At 33.1% G+C, this 26,872-nt stretch overlaps 1 protein-coding gene across 4 annotated transcripts in view; it reads right to left on the reverse strand.

Moving 5' to 3' along the window:
* Positions 1-16,588: 16,588 nt before the first annotated feature.
* Positions 16,589-26,872, reverse strand: part of LOC138706004 (uncharacterized) — an 843,117-nt gene continuing 832,833 nt past the window's right edge. For all 4 annotated transcript variants that reach the window (XM_069834880.1, XM_069834875.1, XM_069834881.1 and 1 more), the window contains 2 exons: positions 25,379-25,596; positions 16,589-23,668 (listed from right to left, as the gene is read on the reverse strand). In XM_069834880.1, the coding sequence (XP_069690981.1) occupies positions 23,084-23,668; positions 25,379-25,596 (803 nt within the window). In that variant the 3' untranslated portion in view covers positions 16,589-23,083. The remainder of the gene's footprint in view (positions 23,669-25,378; positions 25,597-26,872) is intronic.

The following is a 26,872-nucleotide window of genomic DNA, read 5'->3' on the forward strand; positions in this document are numbered from 1 at the left end:
TTCTAATATCTTCGATGAAGAAGCGTTCCTTCATTAGTTCGTATGTTAGTCTCGAGAGAGTTGTTCTTCCTACTCCTAGTACTCTTTTCATGAAGGATGATTTGACTCGTTCAATTTTTCCCATGTCGCTGACTGTTAAGTTTTCCCATATGATATTTAGTCCGTAGGTTGCTATTGGTGCTATAGCTGACCTAAATAAGGTCATTGCCGTTTTTGTTTCTAGTTGTTGCAGACTCTTAATATTGTAGCCTTCATAGCTTTTGTTGCAGCGGCTGCTCTTTCTTGAATGTGGATTCTGTATTATTTTAGTGTTGTCTGAAGTATTACTCCTAAATATTTAAATTTTTGCACTACCTCAAGTGACTCGTTCTGCAGTGTCAGGGTGTCTTTTTTTTTTTTTGCCGCCGTTTCTGAAGTTCATTTGTTTTGTTTTCTGGTGGTTTATCTGTAGGCTGTTTTCCTCGGCCCATCTCACGAGTTTATTTAGGACCTATTGTAGTTCTTCTATTTGGACGAGCCTATTGCCATGTCATCTGCGTACATAATCAACGATGCTGTGGTGTCCTCTGTGATTTTCGTTATGTCTGTGGTCATGATATTGAAGAGGACCTGGCTGATAGGATCTCCTTGTAGTACCCCATTTGTCTGTATTATTTTGTTAGATAGTGTGATTTCGTCTGATATTTGAATGTAGTTGCGGCTTAGGATGTCTGAAATTATTGTTAAGGCATGTGATTCGCCGATCATGTTGCTTAGTTTTCTAATTAGTGTTTCCCTGTTTATAAGGTCGAAAGCTTTGCAGTAGTCGACGAACACTACATGGTATTTCTTCCCAGGGTGTCTTAGGGTATTCTTATTTGTTCTTTTAGGTTGCTTATGGCATGAAGGGTGCTTCTGCCTTTCCTGAATCCGAACTGGCATTCCGGGATACGGTTGTCTACTGTTAGTATTTTTGTGAGTACTTTGAAAGCGACATTCTCGAGGACAATACCTCGGAAGGAGTGAGGATTGTTGGTTTCTCCTTTTCCTTTGTAGAGAATTTTCATTGTCAATGTTCTCCATGCTTCTGGGATTGTTCCTAGGTGTAGGCATTTGTTGAGTAGCTCGAACCAGATGTAAGGAGTCCTTTATGTGTTCCATGTATATGCCATCAGGTCCCGCTGCTTTCTTGTTCTTGGCTGCTGTAATTGTTTCTTCTATTTATTTCCTGGTTATAGGAGGTGGTTGTTGCGTCGTTTCTCTCTTGGGTGGCTGATGTGACTTTTCTTTATTCTGGTTATTCAGGATTTCTTTGAAGTGGAGTTCCCATGTGTCCATGGTGATTTCCTTTCCTACTGTTGGTCTTGAATTTCTGAGTGCGATGAAGGGGTTTTGGTTAGCTTCCACGGCTAGTTTTCTTGCTTCTTCCTCTATGTATTGTGCTTTTTTAGTTTTTATCAGTTGTTTGTACTGTTTTCTCTGTGTAGCATATAGCGATAGGATATCTTTTTGATTTGCGGTTCTTGCTTGGTGGAGTGCTGTTAAAGTTAAAGGGAGAATCTAAAGTGATATTGTTATAATTGTGCTTGCTCATTGCTTTCATTGTATGTAACGTGTGTTTTTTTTTTCAATATTACTTTATGCACAAAGGTAAGATTAAGATTCAGAGTAGTGATGTAAATTATTATGGATTCGAAAATAGTGTTTTATTGCAATTAGCTATACTTCAGAAAACGGCGTAAGTAGACTACTTACATACAAAGACTGACTGCCACTTAAAATAATTACAAAAATAACATCTTTTTATTGATAGTACAAATATAAATATATAAATAAGATATTCCTTGCACCGAAAATAATAAAATCAATAATGCAATAAAGACGTAAGTTCCTACGTAGTATTCATAAGTTCCATTCAATTAACAAATTTGTGGCTAGCAAATTGACAATGTTTTGCGAATTTATGGTGATTCACCTGTAACATGAAAGGTCTAGGATACATTTTAATATTATCTTATGCGATTATCTGTCGTGTTTTTCTATAAATACCGTATTTCAGATGCCCAGGAAGTCAGTTTTAGTTTGAACCTGGCCAGTCACTATAACAATACTGTTATCCCAAATTATTTGTTATAAACTTGTTAAGATATAATTTTAAATATAACTACAGAAAACAAGCTAAGAATGTAAATTATGTAAATAAAATAAAAATGTAAAAAGAGGATACTAAGTTATTGACATATTATAATAAAATATAAGGATGTAAATACAGTTAGGCCAAATATAAAATCTATGAAAAAATAGAAACATACCTTCAATATAATACCTACGGTAACAAAACACATCATTATCTATTAAGTATGTCCCAATTAGCGTAAACTCAGTGAACTTTAAATCATGTAAATACGAAGTGAAAAGAAACATTTTTATAACTAATTTATTATTTTTTAATAGAAAAGAAATAATATTAATCAACAAACCTTGAAAACAACAAATTGAGTGTATGCATATACAAATTATAGGTAGTGCTGACGCATAGCAGGCATTCCGAATCTTCAACAAAACTGCAACATTTATTGGATCACAAAACAGCTGTTTACAATTAACTTGAAAATCAACTGCGTAACTTTATTGATATAGGAGGCGGGACCCAACAATTTGGCTAGAATTCTGATACACCACAAACCACAAATAAGACTATAAAAATATAGTTTATACAATATTTAATATTTAGAAGAATTGTCAATCATTTTATCATTATTAATAACTGTAAAAATTGCCAAAGAGTGCAGCCATATTTTCATTTGTTGTCTTGTTTTTTTTTCGCCAACACGCATTTAGTTTATAATACATCAACAATTAACGTTTGATACGACCGCGAACACAATTCCATGGACTTATATTGTAACATTAATTTACATTGAAAATCGGCATTAGCACAAACACGTGTTCCATGTGGTAGGCCTCCGGTTGACAGTGAATTGCAGTGTTGCCGACATATGGCTCCAGCTTGTAACTGAAGAAGGCTCTGCTCTTGCACATAAGTTCCTTAATATTGACTTAAAGTATAAAGATCAAGATATAAAAGAAATTTGTAGAACAAAAATATCCTTCAGAAGGCAGTTTCTTCACAACCAGTGACCCAACCAATTCCTTTTCCTCTTTCTGATCAGTTTCAGCATCATTCCTTCTTCACACACTCTTTCTAACACTGCTTCGTTTTTTATTCTGTCTGTCCATTTCATATGCTCCATCCTTCTCCATAGGCTATCCACATTTTAAATTCTAGTCGCTTCTCTTCACTTCTTCATGAAGTCATGTTTCTGTCCCATACAATGCTACACTCCACATAAAGCACTTCACTAATCTCTTTCTTAGTTCTTTTTCCAGATGTCTGCAGATGATGCTCCTTTTTCTGTTAAAAGCTTTCTTTGCCATTGCTATTCTCCTTTTGACTTTTTGGCAGCAGCTCATATTATGCTTATAGTACATCCCAAGTATTTGAAGCTGTCCACTTGTTCTACTGCCTCATTTAGAATTCACAAGTTTACCTTCTTTACTTTGCTTCCTATGACCATGGTCTTAATTTTATTTGCATTTATCTTCATCCCATACTGCTCACAGCTGTCATTTAGTTCCACTAGCATATCTCTTAGTACCATCTCCTTTTCTGCTAACAATGCCATATTAAATTATTTTTTAGTTTTACCTTAAATAATGCAGGGTTTTGGTTATGATTTTTAATGTTCTCTGGAAGACTACAAAAATACTATATTACAATAGCCCACAAGATTGGGAAGTGCTTTACAAAACTTAGAAAAAGTTTGAAAAACGAGCAGAGCACTTTCCGAGATTTTGTAATATACTTCACAAACGTGTATTGTACAACATTTTTGCACTATTAAATTTTAAAAATTGCAAATACAATATATTTTGCATTTAAAATTTAGAGCAATATTATTTCAAAGCCTTCGCAAAACTATATTGTAATGGTAACTAAGTAACTATAAGTGCACTGTAATGGGTTTATTTCAGTATAGTTTTATGTTATGAAGAATGGTTTTCCTAGCAACAAGTTTCTGTGTGGGAATTCTAAATTTCAAGACCTAACAACAATAGCTAAAATACAACAAAAAAACACGATCGTGCAAAAATGTTTATTACCATGTAACATTCTTCCCTTTGATAGCATGATAAACGATATCTTCATCAAACAGCGTTGTTTAAAAATAATATCTCTGCCAAAGATTTGCCTTATGTTAACTATGAACTTAAAGCTCAGCTGATGACGATAAGGTGTTTTGTTCTTTTGCCGATGCATAGGAAGGGAAGAAGCTGATGACGAGGTTGAAAAGCAAGCAGAAGTAGGCCTATCAATAAGCTTAGCCTGACTTCCTTCTTTCATCTCACTCTATCCCATTATCTCCTGGCTTATTTGCCTTCATGAATGATGCCTTATTGGTGTCACTTTTGAGATTCCGACATGTCTTCGGACAGTTGACTAAACAACAATATTGTAATTATGATAGATAGATAGATAGATAGATAGATAGATAGATAGATAGATAGATAGATAGATAGATAGATAGATAGATAGGTAGGTAGGTAGGTAGGTAGGTAGGTAGGTAGGTAGGTAGGTAGGTAGGTAGGTAGGTAGGTAGGTAGGTAGGTAGGTAGATAGATAGATAGATAGATAGATAGATAGATAGATAGATAGATAGATAGATAGATAGATAGATAGATAGATAGATAGATAGATAGATAGATAGATAGATAGATAGATAGATAGATATTAGCCTTAGGAAATACAATGATTTCATGGCATCGTCAGAGTGAATACATAATAAATATGCGATTACATACATGTTATTCCGACATACGAGATGTCTACAATAATATACAATCAACACATTCTGTAATGAAGTCAATTCTCCACAGTTTTCTTCAGACCCTTATTTGTACAAAGTTCTTGATTTCCTTATCTTCTTGGGCAGTCTCACCCCAGACATGAATCAAACAGAAAAGAAGAGCAGTAAAAACAAAAAGGAGATACTAACGACTGTAAGCTAAATTTGGAGTGCTAAACTAAGATACTCATTGACAGTAAAAGGCATGTGGAAAAGTAAAATATGTTTCACTGACTTTTTAAATCTAGCATAGTTAAGGGCTTTAGTTTCAACAGGGAGTTTGTTGTAAAGTCTTATCCCTGTATGTGATAAGCTATTGAGACTTTTGGATAACCTATGATGATTAAAATGTAAATTATTGCATGTTCTTGTGCTGTAGTTGTGATAATCAGAGTATATTTTAAAACTATCATAATTTTGGTGGATGAAACAGACTGTTTCAAGAATGTAAATACAAGGTAGGGGCAAAATATCAAACTCTTTGAATATTTTTTTACTATCCGAGCGAATAGGTACCTTCTTTATAATTTTCAATATTCTCTTTTGCAGTCTAAACACTTGTGCAAGTCTTGATGACGACCCCCAGATAATTATCCCATATGATAATACAGAGTGAACATAGCCGAAGTAAACTGATGTAAGTAGTTCCTTGGGAGTTATATTGGTTAGGACACGGAAAGCATAACACAAACGACTTAGTTTATCAGTTAAGAATTGAATATGACTTTCCCACGTGAGGTTGGAATCAATCCATATCCCTAAAAATTTTGTACAATCGACGTCCTTTATTTCAGTATTATTAAGTAGTATTTCAATGGAGTCATGTAGTTGTTTCTGACTGAAATACATACAAACGGTTTTACTGACATTCAGTTTTAGTATATTGCTAGCTAACCACTGTTCTAGTTGTCTTGAGGTTTCATTTATTTTCTCCTGTAAATTATTTTTATCAAGAGCATTGAAAACAATATTAGTGTCATCTTTAAAGAGAACAGTTTTAGCTTGTGTTATCCCTGAGGGAAGGTCATTTTATATAGGAGAAATAGAATTGGACCAAGTATGGAACCCTGGGGCACCCCGTATTTCATGATAGTGGGATATGATTTCATTGAGCCTATTTCAACAAATTGTTGCCTTGCACTTAGGTAAGAAACAAACCAACTTTTAGCTAACCCCCTTATGCCATACCATTGTAGTTTCTGGATCAGTATCTTATGGTCAACTGTGTCAAATGCTTTGCTCAGGTCCAGAAACAGCCCAACTGTTTGATTCTTGTTGTCTTTTGAATTTAGAATAAATTCCGTGAAAGTGAATATGGCGTTATTAATTCCTTTGCCTTTTTGAAACCCAAATTGAGCATTAGATAGTGCACCATTGCAAACTAAAAACCGAACTAATCTATTATAAATAACTTTTTCAAGGATTTTGGAGAATGTAGATAATAGAGATATCGGCCTATAGTTGTTAATATTTTGTTTATCTCCCTTCTTAAATATAGGACATACTTTTGCGAGTTTGAATTGTTCAGGAAATTTACCACTAATTAAAGATGAATTGCAGATGTTTATGAGTGGAGCTACTAGTAGTACGGCGCATTTCTTTACAATACCATCCAGAATGTCATCAGGTCCACAGGAAAGATTATTTTTTAGTTTTTTTATTATACCGAGAATTTCATCTGCAGTCATGGGAGATAGAAATATGGTGTTTACATTTCCTGTTCCATGTAAGGTTGTTTCCTGACTACATGTTACCTGGTTATTAGGATATTCTGCTACATTTGCAAAAAATGTATTAAAAATTTCAGCTATTTCGAAGGAATTTTGAATTGTTTGACCATTATGTATTATTGAAAAGTCTTGATTTGAGACTTTGGTATTTTTACAAGTTTCTTTCTTTACAACTTCCCATATAGCTTTACCTCTGTTCTGTGCTTTCATAATGAATTCTCCATTGAATTTCAATTTAGCTGCATATATAACTTTCTTTAATATGCTGGCATATCGTTTATAATGTAATTTAAGATCTAGGCTATTTGTAATTTGGCACAATTTATATAACTCCTTTTTCCTCCTACCAGAAGTTACAATCCCCTTCGTTATCCAATTTTTTGAATTGTTGAACTGTTTATTATGATTTTACTTTTTGTCATCTAAATGCAAGCTTTTTATTGTGTGCGCGGACACATGTTTTCAGAAAACGACTAGATATGATAAAATTTTGACAATTTAAGTTTGCTTCTAATATCCTGATTTTGCTCGGAAAAAAAAAAACTTGGCAACCCTTAGACATAGAAGGGGACACTGGCCGAAGTATATAAGATATGCTATTATACAGCAGTTCTGTAAACGTCTATATGTGGCTGTGTTGATTATAGTGCAGCATTGCATTAAACAATGATGAATTGTAATAATTTAAGTGATTTTTTATTTTGAAGAGCAGCTTTTGAGCATGACAAGTTTGAAAAGGGTTCTTTGAAAAGGAAGCAACATCTGAAGAGATTCAGTGGGAAAGCATACATTACCAGCAAGGGGAAACATTTTTTGACAGGACACAGGTCAGTTGCATATATCTCAAGCTTCATGGATACGATTCGAATTGAATGATTTTTAAAATCATTCTTTTTGATACGGGCATTTCCTTAGAAACGATTGCTGCAATGACACTTGATGGCTTGTCTCATGTTCTTCCACAGTCAGAAAACAAGAAAAAAGATTTTAACAACCTGATTCCTTTTGTGGATCTTTTTCTTGTTTTTGATTTTGTTGACATTTTGTTTTGTGTTTAAGACAAATTAATACTATTATTCAGTTCTTATAGCAAGATTGTAATAAATAAACATTTTTAAAGAGTAGGTATATAGCAACAGTCTTTAATCTTAACATATCACTTATTCAAAACCAACATTCTTGATTAAAAAACATAGCTCTTTTAGATATGAAATGACAAATTTAGACTTAGCTCTTTTCCAGATGACCTACTCAATATATTTTTTTCTCTAAAGACATTGTGAGAAAAGCTTGTATAAGCAACATAGCCTATATCATAGTAGCCTAGTCTGAAGTGCCTAGATTTACATATTTGTTTAAATAATTTTAACAACAAATTACAAACGTTATATAGTTTTTATTGAATATCTCGAAAATTTGTTTTTGGCATTTAGCTCCTTTAGCCTTTTCAAAGCACACAAACAACTCAGAAGAAATCTAGGTCTGCTCTATGAAATGGTATATAGCTTCTCCTGCAGTGACTGACTAATCAGACCTTCTGCTTGTCACGTAGGTGCTCTGGATTTGAATACCGGTCACAACTGGAATTTTTCATTGAAACTTGTCATGGACAAGGTAGCAGCTGTGATCATTCTCGGGGTTCTCCCGAATTACCATAATAGGCACATGCATTATTCTGTCAACAACTTTCCATTCTGTCATCATTTCATAGCATTCCCCGAATGCCAGCTAGTGATGCACAAAGGGGACTGGCCTAGGAGTTGTCTGCCTGAAATCTGGGTTTGCAGCGAACTTTAATGTAATCAGCCGATGTGGGTTTGGGAATGTGCCTAGCTTGATTGTTAGCACGATAGATCATGAAATATCAACTGCAGGCCGCCACCGAACTTGGATCCCATGGTATGTGGTCATTAGTTGCTGGTGGTAGTGTTATGTACAGTGGGCTCTCTACTGGGACTCATGGGACTGGGGTTGAAGGATCATGGATAACATGGTGATTTCTATGTGAAAAGGTAAAAGAATTTTGCAGGCTATAGGGGTAAATGTTGAAGCAAGCCTAAAATATGTGAAAGAAACGGAGATGATGATGATGATGATGAAAGAGGAGAATGTAATTATATTGGCGAAATGAGACTGAAATCCAATGCTAAATGTTAGCCAATAATTCAATTAGTTGGTTGGGGGGAAACCTAGGAAAAAACTTGAATCAGGTAACTTGTCTCAACCAGGATTTGAACCCGGCCTCGTTACTTCACAACCATGGACGTGTCACGGGCCATTACCACCCTGAGATAACACGGCAATAAAAATATTTTGATCCTACATCTATATGATAAAGAAAGCTCACGTTAGTAGTTGCGTGGCATACAGTAATTAATCCGCTTAAAACTAATGCAAAATAAAATTGTTACCAATATATTCTAGATATTTCATTTCTTGTTACACAGCACATAGAAGATATTCAGACGAGATGCATGCATCCCGATCCAAGCATGCGAACAAATTGGAAGTGTGCAGTGCAATGTTGTAGGAAGATACACGAGTTCCTGCATGATTGGTGGCGGTTGCATGATAATGACTGGATTACTATTGTATGCTGCGCGACTACTGGCTAATGTGTACATATGTATTATATAAAGAAAAGGAATGAAACATTATTTATTGAAAACTACAGGAAACAAATTGATATACAGGGCTTCTACAAAAGACCTTTCCCTGTACTTATTACATATGTGTAATATGAAGAAGTTTAAGTTAGTCCATTTTGAATCTTGCTTACACTACTTTTAACACTTGAATATAAGTAATTGATTAACTAGCGGACTTACTCGTGTTAATTATGTAAGTTTGTGCGGCTTACAGCTGTTTCGGTGCTTCATCACACCATCCTCAGAACCTACTAGATCTCGGCGTCATCTCGAACTTCTCTGCCTGTTATGTGGGTGCGTTTGATTGTTGAAAGGTGTGAAGACGACATACTCATACTATACAAAGGAAACAAAAGACAAATACACAAACTACGCCAATACATAAACAAATTACACCCAAAACTTCAATACACACTAGAACTTGAAAACAACAACTCCATAAATTTCCTAGACATCACCATAACAAAAATTGACAACAAATACACCTTCAAAATATACAGAAAACCAACCACCACCACCACACACATACACAACACATCTAACCACCCCATACAACACAAACATGCTGCATTCAGGACAATGGTACACAGATTACTCAACATACCCATGAACCAACAACACTACAAGGAAGAAGTGAACACAATCAAATACATAGCACAAGAAAACGGTAACAATCCAAACATAATAGACAACATCATAAGATAGACAAAACAAAAACTTAACACAAAAACACGCAAAACACAACACAAACACAAGAAATACATCACACTAACATATGAAAACAAAAGCACACATAAGATCGCATCTTCATTCAGAAAGCAGAAATACAACATAGCATACAGAACAGAAAATACACAAAAAACACAAACAAATAAATACGACCACACAGGTGTATACAAACTCACATGTAATAGTTGCGACAAGTTCTACATTGGACAGACAGGCAGATCATCCCAAACATGTTCCGGTCAGACCGTAGTTGAGAGTGGACGTGTTTTCTTGTGCTGCTCCCAGTATTCCAGCGAAATCTTTTACAATGGAGGGACCAAAAAATAACCGTAAAGTGGAAAGTGAAAGCGGAAATGAAGTGAGTGGAGACAGCAAAGTAATATCTACTCTAAAACAAATGTTTGATGAGTTTAAATCAAGTATACAATTGGAGATAAGTGCATTACAGCAATCAGTTCAGTTCATGTCAAACAAGTTTGATGCATTTAGCGAAGAGCTGTGTAAGACGAAAGAAGATCTGAAAACAACACAGGGGGAAGTGCGTGATCTAAAAAAGGAAAATGAACTCTTGTGGAAACAAATAAATGAACTACAGCAGTACACGCGTAGAGACAATCTACTGGTGTTTGGGATTCCGGAAACTCCGGAAGAATCTGTTCCTATGATTGTCCAAAATATTTCGGAAGTCATCGGAGGACCGGAGCTTGTCGCTGACTTAAGCGTTGTACATAGGCTACCTGCAAAACCCGGCAAGACGAAGCCTATTGTCGTCAGGTTCAACAAAAGAATTAGTTGAGACACATGGCTCCAGAAATTCAAGTTAGAAGCGAGGAAACGCCCAGAAGGCCCAGGAATTCCGCTACAAAGGATCAACCCTTTGCTACCTGATGGGAGGCTGACTGCTGGTGAACATTTGACAATTGCTACCCGTGACCTACTAAACAAAACAAGAGAGGCAGCTAATCAGAAAGGGTACCGTTTTGTATGGACGAGAGATTGCAAGGTATTTATTCGTAAGGATGAAACGAGCCCTGCTTATAAGATAAATTCTTTCTAAGACTTAATTACATTGTAATTGTCTTACTGTCTAATTTTTGTTATCCTTTTTAATGTTAATATTTCTAAACAATGGATTGTCTAATAAATGAGCTAAATTATTATTCCGCTAATAATAACACTCGCACAGCAGTTTTGGAAGACTTTAACTCTTGCAACAGTTACATTGGTAACAATTTACACGATTTTAAATTATTTCACTTAAATATACGCAGCTTAAATAAACATTTCCTGGAATTCTGTGCCACTATGCAAAATTTTAATAATCCTTTCGACTTCATTATATTGACGGAGGCTTGGTTAAATCATGACTCTGGCTATGATTTACCAGGTTATAAAAAGTTTGTCAAAACGAATAAATATAATAAATGCGATAGTTTAGTTGTCTACTGCAAAAATAATATTGATGTCACAATAGTACATGTAGATATCCCACAATGTAATTCTATTCATCTTAATTTTATATGTAATAATACTCCATTCTCCATTGTGGCGATATATAGATCCCCAAACAATTGTATAAATGAATTTTTAGACAATTTTGAACTATTTTTGTTTAATTCTAAAGACACAAGCAATCAAATCATTGTTGGAGACATTAATATACAAATTCTAGAAGACAAATTAGACAGTACTGGCAATAGGTACATGAATATCTTACACGAATATGGATTTGTCAAATTTTTACACTCTATCACTCGGCCTGATTCTAAGTCTTGCCTTGATCACATATTTTTTAAAACAAAGAGTAACTGGAAATTTGTACCTGCTGTTTTGTGTAGTGCTATTACCGACCACTATGCAGTTACCGGTATTGCATTATTCGAAATTGGAATTAAAAACTCTAATACATCTAATACATCTATAAAAAGAAACATAAATTACAATAAGCAAATTTCGCTTATAGAAAAAGAAAATTGGGATTCCGTGCTTAACTGTGAAAATGCTGAATTATGCTTTCAAGTATTCCAAAATTTAATATCTAATTATATAGACATAAGCACAGATGTATCTTACTTTAAAGTATCTTGTAAATTAAGAAAAATAAAACCCTGGATCACCACAGGTATCATTAAGTCAATCCGTATAAGAGACAAATTAGCCAGAAATATTAGAAAAGAACCTGATAATATAAATCTAATAAATTATTACAAAAAATACAGAAATACCTTAACTCTTATTATAAGAAACATGAAAACTCAGTATTATCAATCTCAATTTCAGAAGTATCGAAATAATCCTAGGAAATTTTGGCAAACTATTAATGAAGCCACAGACGTAAATGTGAACCAAAATAGTATCATATCAGAGATTTTAAATGAAGAGGGAGAAATATTTAAAAACAAAAAAGACATAGCTAATGAATTTAATAAATATTTCTCAAAAGTAGGACATAGCATTGCATCGAACATCAACAAATCGGCATTTAACACGAAAAATTATTGCAGTGGCCATAATAAGCACGCATCTTCCTCCATGTTTTTATCACCAGTAACCGAAGAAGAAATTTATAATATTGTTAAATCCTTAAAAAATAATGTCTCACCGGGAATCGACAAAATTACAAATAACACATTAAAAATTATCATTAAACATATATTAAAACCGCTTGTTTATGTATTCAATCTATGTCTCACCCAAGGAGTTTTCCCAGAATCTCTGAAAAATGCTGTAGTTGCACCGGTCCATAAGTCAGGGGAAAGAAAAAGTCTGAATAACTATAGACCTATATCCTTGCCCTCTAGCTTCTCAAAGATATTAGAAAAATGTTTAAAAAACAGATTAGTAAATTACTTAGAGAAAAATGAAATTCTCTCCAAACATCAGTATGGCTTCAGAAATAAATTATCTACGGATGACGCAATTATTGAAGTCACTGGTAAAATTATGCAGGAGTTGGATAACGGTTCTAAATGTTTAGGGATTTTCTTAGATTTAAGGAAAGCTTTTGACACGGTGAACCATCGTTTACTTCTGGACAAATTATTTGATATAGGAGTCAGGGGTATTGCGCATAAGTTATTTCAATCATACTTAAACAAAAGAACTCAGGTAACCAAAACTGATGATAATATCAGTGAAAATGTAAATATTGATATAGGTGTCCCTCAGGGAACAATTTTAGGTCCTATTCTATTTTTAATATATATTAATGATTTATTAAACATTGATTTGAAAGTACATAATGGCTCCTGTTATTCTTACGCTGATGATACGGTGGTGATTTTCAGTGGTTTAACTTGGGAGGACACTTATAAACATGCCAATGTAGGTATAAATTTGATCAAAAACTGGCTTGATGCAAATTTGCTATCTCTAAATATAACTAAAACTACTTTGGTGCCATTTTCTTTAACAGTCTCTGGATTGAACAAATTGAAATCACTTTCTCATTTAAAATTAATAATCCACAACTCATTTTGTAAACTCTCTACAACCTGTAAATGCCCTTGCCTGAAAGAATCTGTAGATGTGAAATACCTGGGAATTATTGTTGATCAGCACTTGAAATGGGATAGACAAATCACCTTTTTATGTAACAGGATACGTAAAACAATTTACAAATTTGTAAACCTTCGCCATTACTTGCCTACTCATGTATTACGTTTGGTTTATTTGGCTCTAGTTGAATCTGTTATCCAATATGGTATAATTGGATGGGGAGGCATTACAAAAACTGCTCTTTTTCCTCTAATTATGTTGCAAAAACGTATAATCAAAATTTGTTTGAAAAGGCGACTGGATTATCCAACAAATTTGATCCATTCTGAATTGAATGTTTTTAGAATTGACCAAATTTATAAATACTCTTTAATGAAATTCTATCATAAAAATAGAACGAAATTTGTAGCTCAGCCACATGCTCATAATACGAGACGAAATGAAATTCTTAAATTAGTTGAACCTAAATATTTCACATCTGCTGCTTTACTACACAGTACAAATTATGGTCCACGGCTATATAATTCGATAATAAAATTTCATCCAGAATTGACTACTTTAAGCAATGAAATTTTCAGATCCAGAATTAAAAAATTTATATGACAGACTTCCCTGTATATATATTATGTACCATGTATTGTAAAACAAGTTTATTTCTATCCTAAGTGTATTTTTCTATTTTATCTTGGTTACTATATCAACATGACCTGCACTAATTATACTACTAATAATAATTTAATATTAATCCATCAATCTAAACATCGTCTCTTTTTTCACTCAGTTATTATTAGTATTATTATTTACTAATTTTATTACAATCTTTATGTGAGCTTTTTTCTTAAGTATTTTGTCTACAAAGTATGTGTATCTATGTAACGGAACTGTCCCTGAACACGAGCTTTGCTCTTTCGGGGTATTTTAATGTAACGTTTTTATGTATATGTTATTATTAAATAAATAAATAAATAAATAAAAAAAATAAATAAATAAATGTTACAAAGAACACATTAAAGCAATAACCAGAGGACACAATACATCTACATACGCCGATCACATAACCAATGCTAACCATACATACAATAACATAAATGCGGACATGGAAATCCTACACATACAACCCAAGAACCAAAAACTCAACACACTAGAACGATACGAAATATACAAACACACTAAAACACACCCCAATCAAATTCTCAACACACAGATCAATTTCAGCACACACACACTATTTGACTCCACTTTTCAACACCTTTCAACAATCAAACGCACCCACATAACTGGCAGAGAAGTTCGAGATGACGCCGAGATCTAGTAGGCTCTGAGGATGGTGTGATGAAGCACCGAAACAGCTGTAAGCCGCACAAACTTACATAATTAACACGAGTAAGTCCGCTAGTTAATCAATTACTTTTAAGTTAGTGTTAAATGTTTTTACTCACTTCAAGAATTGTATTGCAATTAAATATATTGACGTGTCCGTCTGTGGCAGCTAACAAAAATAAATGATATGATAATGATATATGATATGATACCGATATCAGTATGATATATGCTGTGATGTGATGTAATATGATGTGATGTGATATATGTATGATAAGATATGAGGAGTTCATTGGTAATAGCACAGAAGTTGGTTGGTATGAGATGTAGATGGGTACCGGTAGTGTATTAGGACGTACCAGTATGCTTGTGGAAGTTTAATACATAAACTATTCCCGAATTAATATTTATAGTAAGTTACTATTGAAGTGGCTTTCTTTGTAAGAAAATACCAACCCTGTTAATAGGACTTGGTCTATTCACTTAATTTTTCTGTCAATCGTCTATTCAGAATGAAGAGGTTTTGATGTGTTATTCATTGAGAAAACTTTTCTGCTTACCTACAGTAAAACCAGGAAATTGCAGTAAACAATCAGTATGGACCACATCGAACCCTCAATCATCACTCTAATTGGAATGTGTTAGGCTCACTGCTTTTCTTCGTAAGATTGAGTACTTTTCTGCATTTAACAAGAGAATAGAGTTAATAGCTTTGTGTCTACAGAACTACTGCACCTTAACATTAAATAAAGTAAGTAAATAAACAGATAAATAACAGACAGACAGGCAAAAAAAGAAACACATACATAATCAATAAAACAAATATAAATCACGGATTGAAGTGGATTACCGACATAAGTATTAACTGAAGAAGCTAAACTTTTTAGCATTGCCATTGATGCAACGCCATTGATAAAAATGGCCACTACCACCACCTTGATGCATCATGTTTCTCTTTGTTGTTGTTGTGGTCAATGACATTGTCATTTCTACAGTCATCATTGACGTTATCATCATTGTTGTCATTGTCACCACCACCACCACCACCACCGCCACCACCATTATAATCACTTACAGCAAAAATATCAATAAATTTGTGATGGGCAGTGGAGATAAGGTAAGTGACAGGAACTTTACAGGACAGTCAATAAAATTGTCAAGTTTATCAAAGATAGGTTTTTAATGTTTAACATTAGGAGTTGGTACACACAAATTGTACATTTGCAGCACTTGATTTCGACAGCAGACAAGAGCCGAAATTTGATAACAGTGTATTTGGGAATAAATATTTTACAGGTTTGTGTATATGTAGTACTTAAGGTCCATTCTCATCAGCAAACGCAATATAATCATTATGTTTAAGAATATATTCTCAGTAATTCTGTGATATACAAGTAGTTTCTTTTTCAACAGAATTTACAAAATAATATTAAATAGATTTGGAGTTTGCGTACTGGTATTTTTTAAGTTATGGTTGTTGAAATATGGTTCTGAATCCCTCAAGACAGGATAATGTGTTCAAAGTTTAAGCGTGTCTTGCGAGTTGTTAGTCCACTAAGAAGTTAGTCTGTTATTTAATTTTTAAAACAGATCAGACTCAGACTGACGTAAAATGCAAGGATTCTGCTGACTAAAGAAATTTCAAAATAAAATTAATTGTTTAGATAACGGCTTGCCAGATTTCTTCCTCTCGTTCAGTGTGGTGACAATATAATTCTCTGAATTTGAAGGCAAGAAACTCTCGTATATAAAAAAAAAAAAAAAAAAAAAAAAAAAAAAAAAAAAAAAAAAAAAACTTTTTAATCTAGTATGGTAAATGCAGCTAAGTTCCTTGTTGACGAGAATGTGTTCTTGGAGCGATAATTATGTCCATCCAAAATAAAATAATATTCTTAGACGCAGTTTATTAAATTAATTCTATTCCTTTTTAATATCAGAAGAAAGAAAAAAACTTTCAAAAGAGAGTGAAAACAGTTTTACTTGATTTGTCAATAAATCACAATACTGAGTAGTTCGCTACATAATTTAGTGCCTAAGCAAAATTTAAAAAAATATAAAGTGTTACAATTTTTAAGAGATGCTTAATTTTGATTGTATATTAGTTATTATAACATTATGTACATGAATGTTACGTATTATAAACTAAATGACCATGGTCTTACTTTAATAAATATAATACACGTACAGTAAATGTTCTTTACTGAATAACTTCAATGCGTTTGTGAATTTTTCATCATTATTGATAATGAAAATTATAAATATGAATACTTCCTCACTTAGAGAGTACCAGTAAATAAGTAAGTAAATCATATTATGTTCATAAGAGGACAATATAATGTCACATAATATCGTCTGCTATTGGATGTTCGCCATTTAGGTTGACTAGAAACAGCCGAAATTTTTCGAACTATGTTCCTAACATTACCAATTTTGGCCATAGGGAGTCATGCTAGTTGATAACTGATTTCGTACGGAGTTGAGTTTTTGTGTGGTGCTTGATTGACACGTTTATTGCTCTCTGTGTGATTCATTGTGTAATAATGTATCGTTAATATGGCGAGAATTCGATATAATTTAGAATAAATAATTCATTTACGGCAGTCATATGAAAAAAACATTTTTACAATTCCTGCAGGAGGAAATTTCGTGCATTACACGGAGTGTAATAATTAGCAAGGATTTGTGGTCTCCTAGATATCCGGATCTAAATCCCTGTGACTTTTTTTTGTGGCCTACCCTGAAACAAAAAGCATATGCAAACAATCCATTTCCTCTGGACGATTTAAAGGAAAATATTAGTTAAGCGATTTTTGTAATACCATACAGCAAAGTGAACTTCACATAATTTTTTCAACAGGACTAACGCGAAATGAAGAGCAATGGGTGAACACTTCGATCATCTGATGTAATGATGAGTACCATTTGATTATTTCTAAGAAGTAATTAAAGAAAGTATGTCGGTAAAGTACCGATACATTATTAAAATAACTAACATCTAAGCGACACAGTGCTTTGGTAATGGCAACAAACTGCCTGGTCAACCTGACTGGTGAACATTCGTTATTATTCTTCTTCAATAAGAATGAAAATTTTATGTTACTCTTTGTTTCACCTCTTGTACAAACTTAATGATCTGGAATATTATAAAATGTTAATTCTCATCTGTTAAAAGTTTAAATATTTAGTGAAATATTTCACTTCAGATAGTTTTGAACTTAGTTCTCTCTACCGAATGTAATGTATGGTCTTATATAAAGATGGACTATTGAATGACAACAAATATGTAATAAAGTAGTATATTCATCACCATTTTGTAAATAATTTTATGTCAAATAAATTAATTCTGATTTATGCAGGGGATGGAATAAAATTCAAATATGTGTAGTAAATGTATATATTATATTACACTCCTTTGCGAACAAAATTTTAAGCAGGTAACGATATTTAAAATTAAATTTGATTAAATAGTTTATCGAAGTTATGGTCTTAAAACAAAGCATATAAATTAATATTTCAAAATTAATCAATATACCTATAGCACCGTTGAAGCTGTTTTAAAGCTTATATTTTCACAAGGAATTAAGTAATTACATTAAACATTTGATTTATTATATGTGTAAAATATGATCCAAAATATTTTAACTGTCTTTGGTGAAGACATCAGAAACATATTTCAGAATTGTAAATGAATTATACAAATATTAATAGATATCAATATATAGTAGATTTGGGCCATATTGTTCGCAATATTATATCAAAATATAGCCTATAATTATGATATATGTAAGTTTCTTTGTATATAATGTTAGGCGTACATGCGATAAGTGGTAGAATAATTACTATTATGATGATATATATGTATATTACTGGAAACCCGTTTCTTGCGTACAAATATGCCAAGTTAACAGTCACTGCACAGCATTAGCGAATATATATCTATACAGTATATATGTACAATGTCAATACGAAACCGTAAAATAGTATGCACTTAATGTGTATATTTGGAGTGTTAATTATCCACATGAATGGGAATACTAAATATTCAAGAGCATATTGTAATTGGCAGAAATACAATAACCTTAACACATAAACTTGTGCGTACAGTATACTGGTTAATAGAAAATGGACAATCATCTTGGTCAGTCAAACTCATTACCAGTCAAGTGTGAGTGAATATAAGGTTATGATATTGGCACCAGATTTTTTTAAATAAGTAACATAAAATGAATACATACCACTCAATGGATTGATTCCTTCGTGTTGGGGGGGGAAAAAAAAAACAAAAAAAAAACAAAAAAAACAGAATTTAAAAATAAAATCATGTTGTGACAATTTAAATCACTTCTAATAAATTTAATACACTCTCATTTAGAAACAGATACCAGTATTATGAATTTTATTCTTAACAAATGAGTTCAAGTTATCCACATGTGAAAAGAAATTTACACTTAACTGCACTGCAACAAAATATTTCAGTTATATATCAATGTTACGAAATTAATTGCCTGTTCAATCCTTTAATGTTAATGAAATGTTCAATTGAGACAAATTTTCTCAGAGAGATAAAGTTTTGATACTATTTCCATAAAATATATGTTTTTGGGTACTAAATAAACATTTACATATTTTACTTTCAATCTACCAGTATTTTAAATGAACATAGAAAAATAACAATACTGGTATATTCTTCAACAGATTTAAATATAAAGCCGCACATAACATTAAAACAGCAGCCTACAGATGTGTGATACTAAAGAATACAGAAAAATACTGAACAGTATTATATAATTTTACGAGTTTGAGGCCACTGGCTGTTGTGAATTTAAATATTATTTACAGATACCGTAATACATTTTAGTTATTTTTTTTTATTACAGTACTAGTAAAACTTCATGTAAACGGTAAGTGAATCTTGAAAATATAATACTGATACTTGATACATGAACAAGAGTGCCAGTTAGAATGAGAATATAATTTCAATTAATTTAGTTTTAATTTACTTCGTAATATTGACATAAAAGCTTTATGTTCAATGTTCATTCATGAATTGTAATCCCAATAATAATATATAATAGTATTTTCTTTTGAAATATATTAAAATAAATGATTGAAGGCGATATGAAAAGAGGAATTTCTACATTGAGTGGGATACTGCATACATTGTTCGATAAAAAATTAGTCGTCAAGCGATTTGCTGATGATCACTATCAAAGGCCATCCTTCTCGATATAGAATATACCATACAAATGTCCTTATGTATCAATATATAAAATAGAGAGAACAAAATATGACATATTTCAATAAGTACCACTATTTTGCATAAAATTAATTTAATTAGCTACGGTATTTAAAATTAACATAATTATTGTTCGAGAAATTATGAATTTTTTAATTAATGGAGATTCAGAGGTATCGGAATTTATGAAATGAGAGGTTAAACGTAAATTTAACAACCCAAAATTTTCTCCAGATTAACAAAGAATAACAGTAGGTTACTGTACTTAGAAAACAATCGTTTTAGAAGGACATTTTTATATTGGGGAAAAATACTGGAATGTGGGGGTGGGGCAGGGGGAAATGTGTAGGCTGTAGGATGCAGTGGCGACTCTTCTAATGAAATACTGTATTGATGGTTGCAGTTTGCTAACAAATATGAGTTAAAAATTTTGTTGGGAGGAAAACTATTGTTGTACTGTTGCTTGTAATAATATGAATAACGAAATCACAAATTGAATTTTGATGTTTGCAGGATTTGGATATCATTAATTAAGATAATTACACTACCTTGTAATTTAAAGAACTTTGCAATATTAATAACTGAACATTTTGCAGTTTTGTACAATGTTCAAACATGGTATTGGCCTTCTGAGTCTTTTTATTTCTATATTCAATGGAATGCAATGAAAAACGTTTTGATAAGAGACAAAGTACCGCATTTATCTTTACTGTAATTTACAAATAACTGCCCAGCACAACACTGATCCAACCAATGCATCACATAACAGTCACATATACAAAAATACACACATCAAGGCGCTTTCAAGTACACAGTAAGTTGTAACGAATTTACAATCTACATTTTAGTAAATAGACAGTGATGGCAACGGGAATCTTTCAATGTACGAGCATAAAAATTAGATGTAAGTACGGAAAATAGCAAGAACGACTGTTTCATTGCTTGAGCAATGACTTAAGCATAGGATTGCCCATAACGAAAAAATATTAGGAAAACTAGAACAAATGTCCGTTGTTAACGCATTAATTAATTATTTTTCACAGAGTTTTCAAAGCATTGTTATGAAGGATAATGTATGGAAAATTTAATTTCACCATATTGTCAAATAACTCAAGGTTGCACAAATTTATAGTCTGGTTGGAAGCCGCCACTAGTGGGATGTATTTCAAGTTACAAATAAATATGACAACAGAAGTAAGTTACATGAGAAACAACAGAATTTATTCTTAATGGATTCATAATGTAATGGGAGAGTCATGGATTAGGAATGCAAACTCGAATGAAAATATTGTATCGGTGTTTAGGAAAAAATGATACTTAGATAATAAAATTATTATTTTATATTTGGATAGTGCCAAAAATGTGTTTGTTGATAGGAAGAACTCTCTGATAACATAGGTAAAAACATAAATAGACTTATTCCAGTACTCATAAACGTATATCACAATTTTGTGCATTCTGAAACAAACATTTGTTGCTTAAAATCTGTTTTCATAGAGAATACCATACCAGGATTTGTTAATTGTAAATGTTTGCTGTGCACATATTCCTCGCTTTGAACAGTTCCAAGTTGCCATTAAATTATTCTTCATAAACTATTTCTCAAAATATAATTAACCGTCAACCACAAGGCCCAAAATAGCTTACATATACTTCACATATTTCTTATCCAAATGAATTTGTATGACATAATCATCAGTCATAACAGGTTTTGTTTACAGTTTTAAAGCACACAGTCAATGCCTGATAACAGTGTAGGTAGGTACATGAAATTCACTCCTCTCCAGTACATATTTGTAACTATTTTAAAGTAAATTTCAATTTATTTATTTATTTATTGTAATATTTTTGCTTAATTGTGTAAGTATTTGAAACAAAAATATCAATTTAAACGAGATGCTACTGTGAACTATTGCTTATTAAATTAAAAAAAAAAATGTGTGTTTTATAGAAAAATATGTTAGAAAATAAATATTTCAAATCAGTTTCTTTATGAAGAGCTGCTAGTTAGAAATTTAAAGATCAGTTTTCTAATTCTTATATGAAAATTTTATATTGAATATATGCCTTTCAGAAAGAAAATAGTTTTCAATACAACAACAACTGATACATTATTTGGTCCTTTCAATGGAATGTAAAACCATAAGCGTTTATACTAGTGTACAAAGTCTTAGCTGAATGTTTTTCAATTCTGTAAGACATATTCACAAACACGAAACCCCGAGTCATGGAACTGTTTCAAGACAGTTTCAATGAAGCTTTATATCTATTTTATTCTTACTGTTGTTGAGTGCTGGTTCCATTGTGAATGCCACAGAAGAGTTTTTTGATTAATTTTATTTTCTCAATTATGAAACATTCTGCCACAACATTGTAAGCAATAAGAATATCTTTTCAGCTGTAACGTCACTTAACTTGTTTAATTTTGTCCGTGTAGGCTATCTATCTAAATGACTTTCATTTTAGAGTAGTGGGAGGAAATACGTAGTTCATTGTATAAACAGCTCTATAAGATATAATGTTTATTACATTTTATAAAACAGATGTAAATCAATACGCACTTTTGTTTGATATAAGGTCGAAGCTCAGTTATTATGTATGAAAAGAAAATACATATTAACAATTGTGAGTTCTCAATGTGACTTCCTATATAGATTGTTTGTTGGTGCATTCAAAGAAGAATATATTTAAAAAGGCAATGTATATAAATCACTTAAAATGTCCCAAAACTGCACTAATCATATAGGCCTATGTTTGTACTTGCCTTGTTCAATTCACATTTGCTAGCTCTCAGTAAACGTTTCGACAGATTTATTTTTCTTCAAGAAATTGTGTCAGAGCTCGACCAATATACATGCAACAGATTTAATCTTTTCTTACATTACGATCAATATAAACTCAGCTTGCAACTCACAAGGCAATGTTACAAAACCAAAGTGTATGTTATTTATAGATCAGCTCTCACAACATCTGCATAAACATGGTATAAATATATATGTTATGACTTGATGTACTCTTGCACGAGTCTTGCATTATTTAAGTGTTGATATTGCAGGCTTGTTCTAGGATAGAACTGCTACTTTTGTTTATCAAAGCATCATGCTCTGACGGGGACGTCATAACGGTATGTAATGCATCCCCACTGCTGCTCACGCTAACTCGTGGCGGAAGTGGATCTGTCGTGCCTGTATCTGCCACACTACTGCTGCTGCCGCCATCAATAAGTCCTAATTCTGCATTAACTAACCCGTCAAAATCACCCTTAATATCTTCTACTGTAACCGGCTTTGTTCCATTCTGCAATTCAACTTGGGCATTCTTCTCATTGTCTGTACTGGACTGAGCAGCTGGTCCAGATATTCCCAGTCCAGAAGTTTGAGATTCTTCTTTCCTCATGCGCTGCAGAAGCTGGAGCCTGCGACGACGTCTCATATACCATGGCAGCACGCAGCATCTAACACCAGTGAGTACGAAGCCGAGGATCATGAGGAATGCACCAATTGCCATGATGTAGTAGCGATGTTGGTTTGCGTCAGCAGTTGGTGTCAGTTGGACTAATCCAACGATTAGGAGAATGGCGCCAAGAAGGAGTGACACCACGACAAGATGCAAAACTGACACCTGAAAACAAAAGACGTCACATCTCAAAGGAAGTTTTAAGTAAAATATTATCTTCAATCTGATATCTATAATCCGTGGTGCTACAGTCCATGAAGGGCCCAGACCGACCAGCTGGCTGCTGGTCTCACGCCCACATGCCGAAGCAGAGGTGGACGATCATCCAACCAGAATGAAGGTATCGTGTAGTTAGCACGATGATCCCTCCAGCCATTATAGCTGGCTTTCGAACTGGATTTTGCTACCTATCGTAGTTCCCCAAGTGCATCACGATGCTGGGTGGGCTCCGGTCCCATACACTGGCCGAAATTTCATGAGAAGATTTCTTCTCCCATGAGGACTCGAACCAGCTCGCATTCAGTAATGGGAGTCCTAAGCAGAATGCCTTAGACCACGATGCCATGGTACGGGACAATTTGATATCTATGGATTTTGAATATATGTTTAGTACAGCAATTCACACTTAACAAAGTGTGCGCACATTCTCTCCCTTCCAAGAACGTTAATTAAGTAAGCTTTCTCGGTATCTTAAATGGATATTTTCCAAGTCTGTAGCAGACAGGATGAAGCTACTACAGGATGACTCGTATGGATTTCATGCCTGTTAGGACCTTGTGAAAGTTACACAGAATAATATTTTGCAAATGTAATCTTCATCTTACGATGTTTGGGTGACGTATATACGTCCGTTGATGTGACATATTAATGAATTAAATACTATTATAGTCACAATCATGCCATGGTATGAAAGAAAAATTTCACAACCTCGAGCGGGAATCGAACCTGCGACTTCCTGCGACTTTATACAAGCTATGTCTTTGTCTTTAACTACCAGTATATGAAAAAAAAAAGACAAGCAGCAAAATTAAATTCTTTTTTAGGATTAACTACAGAATCTACTGCAACAATCTGACAGTAATTTGTCCAAATGTTGACATAAATGGATAAAAAAAATGTTAGGAACTAACAGTGTAAACCAGAAAAATACCTTTAAACACAGACATCTGTGAAAGACAGAAATAAATAGTAAGTTTTAATAGTTTGATTAAATTTGCATCCTACTATGTAGGTAGTACACTGTATTATTAATAGAGATACTGTTTCATAAGTAATGTAGGTTTTGGAGAAAAATTTTAGTTTGCGTGTGTTGTGACAAGAAATTAATCTAATCTTCAAAGTAAAGGCCATTAGATTCTACAATCTTGAGCCACATTTCAGCAAGGTTTGTTACCCATAGATGTTAGCAGTTTCTAGTTTTTGATGAGAAGAATTCGATGATACTCATGTAGGCTACATATCTGATATCTTATTTTTTAAAAATAAACTCACAATGACAGGAAACCAAAATATTGTAAATATTAAACAAACTAAGGGGTTAAATTTGACAGCTGAGTACAGTTGCTGTGAAAAACAAAATCAGCAGTGAGAGTTAGTTTCATATGGTATGCATTATATTTTACAACTACTTGATTTGCAACACCAAAAATGAACTCTGGGTGTCCCATTGCAAAATATCTATCCTTCCTGCTAATTAGGAGATTAAACACTTTTTAGTAATGTGGCCATACAGAATACGATATAATTTCAAGCTAATTATAGGTATTTCAACAATAATACTCTGTACTGATAATTGAAGACATCACTTAGCCACTGTACTTTAAAAGGCTTAATTTCCTATTATTTTTAAGCATCGAGTTTCGATAAAATTCTTACCTTTCCACAAACGTAGAACTCCTGGGGTGGATCCTCATTCTGAGTTGGTGGACTCTGCAAAGGACTGGGAGTGGGTGAAGAGCCTCTGCTCGGGGGAGATGGGTGCTTCAACCCGTATCCTCCTAAGTACAACTGACTTGGTCGCTTAGTGCGTTTCTCCTGTTTCCTTCGCTCGTGGCGCACGGCCACTGCTGGCATTGCCCCAATCATTGTTACGCCTGCAACACAAAAATTTCGCTTTTAATATATCTAAATAAAATTCCCAGCAAAATTACTAACAGTAACATTATTTTAGATTTTCACGGAAATTGTGTTGTGAGAAGATTTTTAATTATATAACTGTATGTTGAGATCCAATTTCTCGGATATGTCGAAATTACTTTTAAATTCCAAAATTAGGATCTTATCTCTCGATATCTGCGAGAGCCATCTGATTTGTTTCGTCAGTTATGTAGGATGGCTATGCAGAACAAACTCAAGAGAGCAGGAAAATCTTTCAGGTCTCGAGTGATGTGAGCCTGAGAATGCAACCAGTAAGTAGCTCTGAATTGTTGAAGAAATTGGATAGGCCTACCAATAAATGACTGCAAAGGCAAAAATCTTCTTGACTAGCGTGACTAGACATTCTGTTTTATTCGTCATATGTCCAGTTATCCCAACAAATTGTTAACGGAACTCCAAATGTCCCAATTTTCTTTTTGACTAGAAATAAAGCAGTGAGTCTTTCGTAATTCAATTTGTAAGTATTGTTTTGTCCCAGTTTCTATTTTGTCTAGTATTCTATTACATTTATTTTACCTTAGACTTTGTCTCAGTTTCTATTTTCTCTAGTATTCTATTGCGTTTTGTTTTACTTTAGACTGTTTTATAATAGAGGTGTAATTTTTAACTCTTGCTAATAGCTAGAACGCACTCTAGATTATTGATAAAAATAACATGATGTATTTTATGCACTTAAAAATGTGGAAATGTTAGTGAGCTTTGCATCGGCTATACCAGACCAAATGCTGCTATTGAACGGTAACCTTCTTAATTATTATTAACATTCTATGAACTGATGAGAAGAACCGATTTACAATGCAAATGATATAAGCAATAACATTGTTGTTCTCAAGACTCATTTTCAGGATCACAGTAGTAAACAGTTTCATAATCTGTTGCTAATATTTCTAAACTCTTCAAATAAATTCGCTAATCAGAAAAATACAATCTATTTCATTCTGAAGCCAGCAGGTCACATTCTGTAGATTATTAAAATGTTCATGTTTGTTATTAAAATTTTTTTAGCAATTATTGATTGGTAATCATTGTTGTTCAGTTCCATTGTAATTTTTGTCTCTTTTTTATGTCTAAATTCATGAAATACCCTATTATTTTATTCACTTTGGAGTCCTCAATTCTATGTCACGTATTGTATTTTATTTAGAAGTGGTCTGTATGATGCTAAATGCGCTGATCAATCAATAAATTATTATAAAAAAAAGTTACCTGTAA

The sequence above is a fragment of the Periplaneta americana genome, chromosome 9 (genome assembly GCF_040183065.1).
Source record: "Periplaneta americana isolate PAMFEO1 chromosome 9, P.americana_PAMFEO1_priV1, whole genome shotgun sequence".
NCBI lineage: Eukaryota > Metazoa > Arthropoda > Insecta > Blattodea > Blattidae > Periplaneta > Periplaneta americana.